Source organism: Rattus rattus, chromosome 8, assembly GCF_011064425.1.
Source record: "Rattus rattus isolate New Zealand chromosome 8, Rrattus_CSIRO_v1, whole genome shotgun sequence".
Taxonomy (NCBI): Eukaryota; Metazoa; Chordata; class Mammalia; order Rodentia; family Muridae; genus Rattus; species Rattus rattus.
This window is the reverse complement of record NC_046161.1, coordinates 105,829,278-105,840,175: the sequence shown is the minus strand read 5'-3', so window position 1 is coordinate 105,840,175 and position 10,898 is coordinate 105,829,278. Positions and strand designations below refer to the sequence as shown.

General features: G+C 50.5%; 1 protein-coding gene across 2 annotated transcripts in view; it reads right to left on the bottom strand.

The window, feature by feature from the left end:
- Positions 1-269: 269 nt before the first annotated feature.
- Osbpl10 (oxysterol binding protein like 10) overlaps positions 270-10,898 on the bottom strand; it is a 247,782-nt gene continuing 237,153 nt past the window's right edge. For both annotated transcript variants that reach the window (XM_032911026.1, XM_032911025.1), the window contains 4 exons: positions 8,531-8,717; positions 5,753-5,935; positions 3,344-3,497; positions 270-1,363 (listed from right to left, as the gene is read on the bottom strand). In XM_032911026.1, the coding sequence (XP_032766917.1) occupies positions 1,319-1,363; positions 3,344-3,497; positions 5,753-5,935; positions 8,531-8,717 (569 nt within the window). In that variant the 3' untranslated portion in view covers positions 270-1,318. The remainder of the gene's footprint in view (positions 1,364-3,343; positions 3,498-5,752; positions 5,936-8,530; positions 8,718-10,898) is intronic.

Here is a 10,898-nt window from a genome sequence, read left to right as displayed (position 1 = left end):
ACAGCTCGGTGGTTAAGAGAGTCCACAGCTCTTGCAAAGACTGCGGTGATCAACCGTCTGCATCCATATCAGCAGCTCTATCCGTGATCACTGGCGACTCTGGCTCCAAGAGATCCCACACCCCCTGCACTTACAAGCACACACAAAATAATTTTTTTAAAAAAAATTAAACATAGTTATGGTTATTAGTACCTAAGCAAGAAGATTTGAGATTGAGCCACTGATCAGAACTTTTAAATCCCTAAAAATAACACACACAAGACACAAGAGTATTTAATCGAAATATATTTGTCTAATGTCTACAAAGTGTCAACAGTTGGTCTTAAGAAAGCGGACAAAAGGCACAAAATTAGTATTACTACAGAGAAGCATTCATGCTACTGAATTTTATAAATATCACTGGGGTGGTATGGTAAAAAATAAATTAAGCACTGAGCAAAAATCAAATTAGACTTTCTTTTTCTCGATTTTGTTTGGTCCATGTTTGACCTATGTGAAGGCTGAAGACGAACTCTTCTGGGACAGTGGGGGCTCATGGGGCTCGTGGCTGTCCTACTTACAGAGGCTTTCTGGCAGCTTGTGTTAAAATTAAGAAAAAGAAATAAGACTTTTTGTTCTCTTTCCCCAACTAGATATGAGGCAGTGGTGGTCCGTGTAGTGTACGCATGCGTGAATTGACCCTCCAGAGCCCTTTGTCATGATTGTGTGATTTCTTTTCTGCTGTGAAGAACACAGAATCTCATGATCTGGGCATGAGAAATATCAGAAAGACTGGATAAAACCACCTGGTGGGCCTGGCTCTGATTCCTCAGGAGTCACTCCCTTTTAGAAGGCTCCATATCAGCCTCCAGTGACTCCCGGTCCTCTTGTTCAACTTGCTCTTTCCAGGATGTGGACAGACAACCTTGGACTTGGATCAAAACAAGTATTAGCAAAGGGTGCCCACTCACCCTTCTGCCAGGATTGAGCTCCTTTTTCAGACAGGGACTTCAACCAGCTGTGCCCCTTCAGCCTACATTGCGACAGGAGCTGGCAAAACTGTGGCAACGTGAGAAAGAACACCGAATCTCGTGAACAAAAAGGAGCTCAAGATTACCCAGGTCAGCCTCGGCGGGTGCAGGGTGCCCACGTGCCTCGGCTGCTCTTGAATAAAATCCTTAGGCAGGATCTGGAGGAGCATGTTTCACAGGGTGAAACCCCTTTCTCTGGCTTGGATGCTAATGAGATTTCAGCAAATACCAACAGAATCTTGATACTGTACCACTTTAATTCCTACAAAACCAGGCCTATCACGGGGAAAGCACTGCACCTCCGCCCATCAGTGTGTCTTCCAAAGGGGGTTGAAGTACACCCAGCCATCACCCTGAAAGAGAAGGAAGGAGGTGCCAGGAGGACCTAACAGTCAAGAAGCAGGGACACCTCCCACCCAGCCAGCCTCGGGTATACAAAGCCCGCACCAGTCAGGACCCAATCCCACACTGCACACCAGGCCTGTCTGATGGTCCTCCCTGCCCCTTCTCCAGCTTATCTGAGGATACATTTCTCCCTGCCTAACTGAGATAAAAATGTATTTGCTTTTAAAAGAAGTCCCATGAAATGGCCAACAGAAAAGGGGTCTTGCCAGCTTCTTCTCTCTAGATGACTTGGCAAAAGATAATTTCGGGACAGTGGGGCTAGAAAAGAGAGGTTGGCTGGATGAAGACTTGGAGTCACCTCAGAGGTGAGGGAGGAGGCTCACAGACCAGTGATGTGAAAGCCTGCCCACCCAGTGAAGGCTCTTCGCAGGTGTTGCCACAGTGTATCCAAGGACAGATGCCACAGAAGGAACACCGCCCACCATTCAGGCAAGGAAAAGGGCATCTGTAGTCAGGTGATGACCCGGAAGGAAGTGCATAGATGAAAGCTAAGCATCCTCGTGTCGCGGTGACATGTGTCCCTAGTCCTGTCACAGACATGGAGGCTTTTACCAAACCCAGAGATAGAACTTCAAGTAGTGGAGTTTTTGTTTTGTTTTGTTTAATAAATAAATTTCCACATAATTCAGGCAAATTCTCTTAAAGACAGGACTCTCCTCTCAAGGAAAGCTTCTATCATCTGAGTGAAGCGCCCACACGGGAGGCCCTTGGAGGCAGTTTCCCAAGTACCTTCAAATCTGAACCGAAATCCTGCCTTCTAGCCTCAGCTTCTACTTCCTGTTCCTGTCCTTAAGTCCCACCCAGCCCATCCCTGTCACTAGGGTGCCCTAGCTCACCACAATCCCAACGACCCATCCATCCCAACAAGCTAAGAGTAGTGACACCTGGGCCCACCGGTCCATCCCGATTGGCTATGGGCCTTTAAAGGTGAAAAAACCCTTAGCATCATACAGATCTGATCTTCGTAAAAACTCAAGAATCAGTCTGCTATCTGGATGGCAGGTAAAAACTCCTGACTCTTCCCACTCCTCCGTAGCCCACTCTGACGAGCCTGAAGCTCACTACCTGGCTGAGAGTGAGCCCGCCTTCACCTCCCAAGCAAGTACTGAGAGTTCAAGCATCCAGTGGCCCCACCCCAAATGCTTCCTAAACAACCTTGCAACGCCATGACACAATCTGGAATGGATTAGGGAGGCGGGATGGGGAGAGGCTGTCTAGATTAGGTAAGCCTGTGTCTGCAGAATCCTCTTGGTTATGTTAGTTCAAGTAGGAAGCCCATGGAAGCCCATGCTCTCCACCCTTACTACAGATGGTGACTAGCTGCCTCAAGGACCTACCACCTTTACCTGCCCCCTGTGATGGACCAGATGGACTGTGACCAGGAATTGTGAGCCAAATAACCTTTTCTCCCGAGTTGCTTTTGTCAGGGCGTTTTATCACGGGCACAGGAGACAAAACTAAGGTTGGCTTCAGATGGATACCCAGCACCTTGCCTGCTTCCCTGAGTGTGGCAGGAGTCGGGGCAGCATTTCAGGCAGAGGCCTCTGCTGAGCTCTGCTCCCTATGTCCCTTCCATGTGACCCACAGGAGGTCACGTTCTGTGGCAGTACTCAAGGGGGAGGCAGCAAGGGGACCAACGGCTAGGTGGGAATAATGGTAGAGCAGAGCCCGTCCCCTCCTTCTAGGCCTGGCTGGCTAGAAGTGGTTTTTGAGGGGGGAACACTGCAGGAGAAGTGTCAGCTACACACTCCTGCCTCAAGATTGTGTGAGATGCCAAGACGTTACTGGGGGAACCTAAATCCCAACCCCCAACCTGAGCCAGAGCCACACTCTGTCCTGCTCTGCCCAAGGGCCTGTCTGTCCAACTGTCTCCACAATAAAAGTTGAGGTGACCTTAGGGCTAGAGCCTGGTAGCAGGCCAGGCTTACCTCCGGGATGAAGTACTTGGGTCGCCATGGTGTGCGAAGGGTCTCCCGTTTCCTTTCCTCCGTTCTCTGCTTCTCCTCTAGACGCCGCTTCTGCTCTGTGGCTGCATCAATGTCCCCAAGCCTCAGGTAGTGGGTGACTTCCTGCCAGAGGTTCCTAGAAAGACGAACAGTAAAGGGAGCCATTGGGCTAGGCCATCTATGGCGGTGACAGTGGCTAGACGAGCGAGGGCATTTAGGCTCCTGTCTGGGGGAATCCAGTAAGGTATCCTGAAACACAAGAGCCATGGGTGGATCCAAGGCTCCTTGGTTACGTGTCTGCTGCCTCCACACTACCTGTTCCAAACAGCAAGACTTCCTCATGTTCTGAGTGTAGCTCTCGAGATGGAAGATACTGGAAAGAGCAGGCAGAGCGCTCCCCCATCCACACCGGGGCAGCAGGTATCCACAGCCCTTACCAGGCACCCTATAGACATCTTAGAGACACTTCTTCAATCCTCACCATCCACACCGGGGCAGCAGGTATCCACAGCCCTTACCAGGCACCCTATAGACATCTTAGAGACACTTCAATCCTCACCATCCACACCGGGGCAGCAGGTATCCACAGCCCTTACCAGGCACCCTATAGACATCTTAGAGACACTTCTTCAATCCTCACCATCCACACCGGGGCAGCAGGTATCCACAGCCCTTACCAGGCACCCTATAGACATCTTAGAGACACTTCAATCCTCATGACCCAACGACATGGGGGGCTATATGAACAACTGCATTTAGCCAAGAAAACCCATGTCAAATGGGTACAGGTGAGGGAACCTGCCTAAGAAAAGCCCAAATGCCCTGCTAGGAGGAGGAGGGATGGGAGGAAGAGGAAGTCAGGGGCAACCCCAAGAGGTTGCCAAAGTAGTGCAGGGTGTGGCACGGTCAGGGTAGCGATCCCAGGCCTGCCTCTGGGATCCAAGACAAGACCTTTGCTCAGACCACGCTCTGTTCGTTGGGAGCAGACGGAGTATCATCAGCCCACTCTGCTGAGGTGGTCCACCAAGAGAAAAGGCTGTACCAACCACAGTAGGGCTCAGTTAACTGTACACATCATAGTCTCTCTGCAGGTAACCGGAGGCCTGGGAGCCAGCAGGGATGGATGGTAGGGACTGGGGCGTAGAGAGAGCATCCACTCTGAGCCTTCAGTAGAGAGCTCAGTTTCCAGGGAGTGAGCCTCAGGCTGTCTTCGTTACAGTTTCCTGAGTCTTACAGTGTTAAGTCCAGAATGGCTTCTCAGCTTGCTTTCCCACTGTGCCCCCCACAGGGTTCCAAGTACCCAGAGGCTGAACCTCATCCTGGCAATGCCCCTCAGAGGCAGTGGGACCTGGTGGTGGACTTCCTCCTTACTGTACCCCTATCTCTTCCTGCGGCCATGGCCCAACAGGGCGGGCGGGCGGGGGAGAGCTCATGTCTCTACACAGAAGGTGTATTTGCTACTCACTGCTGTCAGTGAATATGACTGGGTTTTGAACTAGTACCCAGGAAGAGGGTACCAAGCCTGACAACCTAAGTTGGATCCCAAGAGCCTACATGATAGGAGAGCTATCCTCTGCTCTCCATGTGTGTACTGTAGCATACCCGTGCACATACACATAAAATGAATATAGAAAAAAAATTTCGTTAAAACAGTCAGGTTTCAGTTGGACTTGTGACCCATGCTGGCTTAGACTGAAATATCAAAACAGCAGCTCCTATGAACAATCAGCTTGTGGACCTGTGTAGCTGTCATCTCAGCAGTCACATGACAGAGCGCACAGTAGTGGACATACTAATGAAGTGGATACTTCATGATTTACTTAACCATTTTCTAAATGCCAGGTATGTATGCAGATGGTTTCTTTCTTGACTTGTTTTCTCAAAAATAAACATGTTTGAATCTTTTCTGAATTTAATAATCTCCCATGCCAGTAGATCTCCTGAAACAGAATGGAAGATTAAATGCGCTCATGTGTTTAAATCTAATGGTCCCTAAACTGCACCTGCTTCTCTCAGAAGCACGGGATGTATGCAGCCGGCTGCACTACCTGTGCCAGCACTCGACAGTTTAAAGTAACTGTCGAGAAAAGTCTTGCTGTTTCCCTGCATAGTTCTCTCAATTACCAGTAACTCTGATTAATTTATAATCAACCAATAATCCTGCAGTGGACAAGCTTTTTCAGAACAGGCAGCACACATCTGCCAGATATGGATAGTAGCCCACCCTGTAGCTGCAGAACTGCCTGAGTGATCTCTATATCAGTCTGTCCCAAATGGACGGACGAGGGAAGGGGTGTTCCAATAGCTTAAGGAAGCACTCTGGTCCTTTGCTGTTAGTTATGCTGCTGAAGTTCCCCTCAGGTCCCTCAGCCAAGGCAGGGGCAGGCATACCTGGACTCCATGGGCCCCTGCTTCTCCAGCGGTCTAAGCTTCTTAGGATACACAGGCAGGGTGGTCGTGTCGATGACTTTGGTCTCCCCATTGCTGTAGGTGAACTCCAAGATGCCGTTCCACTCCCCGTGCGCTTTGCAGACGATGGTGTTGGTCGGGTTGTGCTTCACTTCAGCTGTGACCCTGAATTAACGAGGTCAAATGAATCAAAAGGGGGGCTCGGGTCCAGAGACTTTTCAAAGGGCAGTTTAGGGAGAAGGAATTGGTTTGCAGTTTGGCTCAGAGACTTGGTCTTAAAAGAAGTTAGAATATTCTGGATCAAAACAAGAAAAGAAGGTAGGTGGATGTGTGGGCTCATTCCTGTAACCCCAAGCACTTAGGAAACAGGAGTGGGGTAACCTAGGCAAGAACGAGGCTAGCCAGATAGACGTTGAATGAGAGAGAGAGAGAGAGAGAGAGAGAGAGAGAGAGAGAGAGAGAGAGAGAGAGAGATAGGAAGAAGGAAAGAAGAGAGAAAAGAGCAAAACCCTGAGGTAAAACCAACCCAGGTCTGAAGTAAGCCGTCAGCCTGCTTCGCTGCTCCAAGCACGGTGCTTATATGAGATGCCTTCTGTCACGGGCATGATCCAACAGTAAAATATATTCTCTCCTCCCCAAAACAGCATCTCCCAGTGCTACATTTTTACCATGGAGAGAGTGTTGGAAGAGCTTTTCCATCCTTAAGTAAGGTCTTTGGTTCTACACCAAACATCGTGGTGCATGCCCTTGTAATCCCAGCATTTGGGGCAGAGGTAGGAGGATTACAAATTTAAGGCCTGCCTAGGCCGTATGGCAACAAAAGTGACAACAAACAATCCAGTCACCAGAAGCTCACTTCTGGGGGAGGATGAAGCTTGGGCTGCTCACAGGCCCTCCGGTCTACCCAGCACCCACCCAGGTCAAGGCTGAGCCACACCGGGCCTCACGGCACCACCTGCTACCTCACGGCAGAACCTGGGGACTCCGCAACTGCTGGATGACCGCCTTCAAGCTCTTTTAAAGCCCCTGTGGAGGACTGGTGAGGTGGTTTGGCAGGTATAGGTGGAAGTCATGCCACCCTGGCAACTTGAATTAGGCCCCTAGAGCCCATGTAACGGTGAAAGGAGTGCCAGCTCCAGAGCTGCCCTCTGACCTGAACATACACAGCACAGCACACCCCACACTCATGCACGTATAACACAATGATGTTGAGAAAAGACTGTGGGAACTGCCTTCCTTGGCATGGTTGGAGAACCCAGAGCTCTCTGAGTGGGAGGAAATGGCCCTGGAGCCCAGTCCTCTGCACCCAGTGGTCCAGCTTGTGCCAAGTTTTGTTTGCCTTGTCTATTTTATGTATTGGGGGGAGTATGTGTATGCTGAGTATGGGCGTCCGTGGAGATCTGAGGCAGGTGGCTTGAAGCTGGAGTTATGGATGGTTGTGAGCCATCCCGTGTGGGTGCTGGGAACTAACCTCTAGTCCTCCTCAAGAACAGCAAGTATTCTCAACCTCTGGGCCATCTCGCTACCCCAAGTCTCCAGTTTTCAAGTGTAGGCTTGGAAGCCACCTCCCCTGCCCTAAGAACCATTCAGGCTCCTGGTAGACACAGCTGGTGGTGCAGAGTTAGGGGCTGTGCTAGCGGGTGCTGTGCAGTGGGCTCTCCCACAGGGAGCACGCGGTGGCAGTGCTTTGGATGAGCCTTCTAAGGCCTCTCCACTGCCAGTCTGACAACTGAATGCTGGGGAGAAGACACCCAATCGGCATAACTCTAGCACACCACAAGCTCTGTGTGTGTGTGTGTGTGTGTGTGTGTGTGTGTGTGTGTGTGTGTGTGTGTGTGTGTGTGTGTCCAAGCTAACACCAGTAAGTTGCTAGACACAGTTGGAGATTTGAGGTCCTCACAGCGGCAGGCTTACTCTAATTGGGACTATAGAAAAAGCCTGCCCTTCCTCCAACTGTGACCTCTCCTTTAGTTCAAGACCTGGTTTTTCCAGCTTCTAAGGACAATGACATAGTCTGTGGCTTAGACACCCAAGACTCCAGGTGCTGAGAAAAGGGGACCACCACAATACCCGTGCTTACAGAGTAACTTCACTAGAAAGGGGAGTGCAAAAAGGCCACTTATCCTCTGGGACTCTTCTGCATTACCACAGACTCCCCATAAACGATGCATAAAGAGGCCCCAAAGCCTCCCCTGTGAAGTGGAGGAGAGAGGTGCTTCTTCAAGCGAGACCTGCTCTCTCTGACTTGATGGCTGTCTCATCACTGAAATGCCATCCTTTGGTTTCAGGTTGGTTTGTTTGGACACAGAGTGCTGGGGAATTGAACTCAGGTTTTTGTGCATGTCAGATAAACACTCTACTAGAAAGATGTGGCCCCAGCCCTTGACTTTTTGGAGTCAGGGTCTTACTATGTTACCCAAGCCAGCCTGGAGTTTGCTGCGTAGGCCTAGGCTGGCCTAGAATCTGAAAGTCTGCCTGCAGGCGGCTGGGCTTACAGTTACGTGGTGTTGTGCCTGGCTGCTGCTCCATCTATTGGGTGTTGCTGCTGCTGCTGTTGTTGAATTGCTTTGTTTGAGATAAGGTCTCATGTATTCCAAGCTAGCCTCACCAAGTAGCCAAGGATGACCTAGAACTTCTGATTCTCTGTCAGCTTCCAAAACGTTGGGGTTGCAGGTGTGCCTACCATACCTAGTTTCTTCTGAAAGAATGAGAGGACTCAGTCACAAAGAGAGGACAGCCAGGGTCCCAGCCACGTCCTACCTGTGGACTTTCCCGCCATAGAAGGGCTTCGTGTGGAACGTCACCGTGGCAGAGTACCCAGTCTTGGCACAGCTGATGTTCACCTTCCCTCCAAGCTCCACCCATGGGACAGTGAGGATGGAGCGGGCGTAGGCACTGGGCAGCGTGAAGACGTATTCTTCCCCATGGTCCAGGAGCCGAAGCACACCTCCAGGAGAGAGGGAGAGTCAGGCCAGCATGAACAGGCAGAGAGCATGAGGGATGGGAACACTCGGTAGGAGATCCAAGAGGGTCCTGCAACACATGCCATGCCTCTCACCTCAACAGGGCTCTCATTGCCCTGGGTGCTGTTGTGTGCACCGTGTGGAGCTCTGAGAAATACCATGAACAAGGTACACCTGCCCTGTCAGCTGGGTGGACATCAATCACTGAGCAAAGACACCACAGTGATTATGATCAAGGCAGTAGGGGAATGGCAGATGGTGCCAAGGACAAATTAATGTAGAAAAGGAATGTGGGACAAGAAGGAAGCATTTGAGCTGCACAAGCAATTCCCTGCAGTGACCACAAAGACCTAGGAGAGGACCTTTGTGAGGGAAGAGGCGTGCAGAGGAATGGAGGATGAGCAGGACAAGGAAGGGAAAGGCTCCAGTCTTGTTCCAGGGCAGCTAGTGTGTGAGAGGACGCCATGAACAAGCACCTCACCCCTCATGTCTCTCCCTGCTCCCCTTCAGTACTGAGATAAGGGCACCCACTGTCAAGGTAGTAACACATGGGTGACAGCTCTGTTCTTTAACTGCATATACACGAACAGGAGTGGTCTGTGATGTTCCCTCCCAAGGCTCCTGGTTCTCCAGTCAACAAGAGTAAAGACTGGTGCCAACAGTCCCCAGGAGGACTGGAGTGCCCACTGGCCACCCTGGCCACCAGCCTCCTGAGAGCTCCTTGTATGGTGCCCTTCAAGCGTCACAACCTCACAGGAGAATAAGGATCATGGTTTTAATGTAAGCAGGGGACAACTGATGCTGGAGACAGCCTAAGGGATATTGCCAGTCCCTATTTCTCTCCTGAAATAGACAAAGATCTAGAGATGGGAGGAAGTCAAGGGGAGGGAGAAGGGAGCCTACACATGCACATGGAGTGGATAGATGGGACGCAGAGGTCTGGGTACAGACCATGACGATAGAGAGACTGAGGCCCCATCATCCCAGACACACACTCAGTAGGGGAATTACACTCACATCACCCATAGGGGAATGAGAAGATCTACACTCAAGCCATCCATAGGGGAGTTAGATGCTACTCTGATGTCATCAACAAGGGAGTTAGATGCTACTCTGACATCATCAAAGGGGAGTTAGGTGCTACTCTGACATCATCAACAGGAGAGTTAGATGCTATTCTGACATCATCAACAGGGGTTAGATTACTCTGACATCATCAACAGGGGAGTTAGATGCTACTCTGACATCATCAACAGGGGAGTTAGATGCTACTCTGACATCACCAACAGGGGAGTTAGATGCTACTCTGACATCACCAACAGGGGAGTTAGATGCTACTCTGACATCATCAACAGGGGAGTTACATGCCACTCTGACATCATCAACAGGGGAGTTAGATGCTACTCTGACATCACCAACAGGGGAGTTAGATGCTACTCTGACATCATCAACAGGGGAGTTAGATGCTACTCTGACATCATCAACAGGGGAGTTAGATGCTACTCTGACATCATTAGATGCTACTCTGACATCATCAACAGGGGAGTTACATGCTACTCTGACATCATCAACAGGGGAGTTACATGCTACTCTGACATCATCAACAGGGGAGTTACATGCTACACTCACATCATCAATAGGAGAATGAGACCTCACACTCACGTCACTCCGGCTTCTGACTTGGGTCTAGCCTGAACATCTGTCGCAAAGCTTACTTTTGTGCAAGGCTTCCACAAGCTGGGCAGCTTGAGAAGGCAAAAGGCAAGAGGTGGAGTAGAAGATTGAAAAGACAGAAGTCACAGGGTGTGCTGGTCCACACCTGTCATCCAGAGGCTGAGGCAGGAGGACTGGAAACTCAAGGGCTACCTGAGTGACACAATGAAACCAGGGTCTGCCCTGTCTCAGAGGATAAGGAAAAAAGCCACCAGGATGTTCCTGCCACCACTCAGTTCTACGTTCCTTGATTCCTCAAGCACTGGCCACATCCCCAGAGAGGGTCTGGAAGGGAAGAGGGCCCTGGGACTCTGGAAGAAGCTTCCAGTCACTTCTAGACCCCCATACACACTGCAGGTGTTGATGGCTACATGCTAGTTACAAGGGTCAGCTCTCATCGTAGACTTGGCCTGATGTAGGGAGTGTAGATTAGGCTGGCCTGTGGGTGGGCC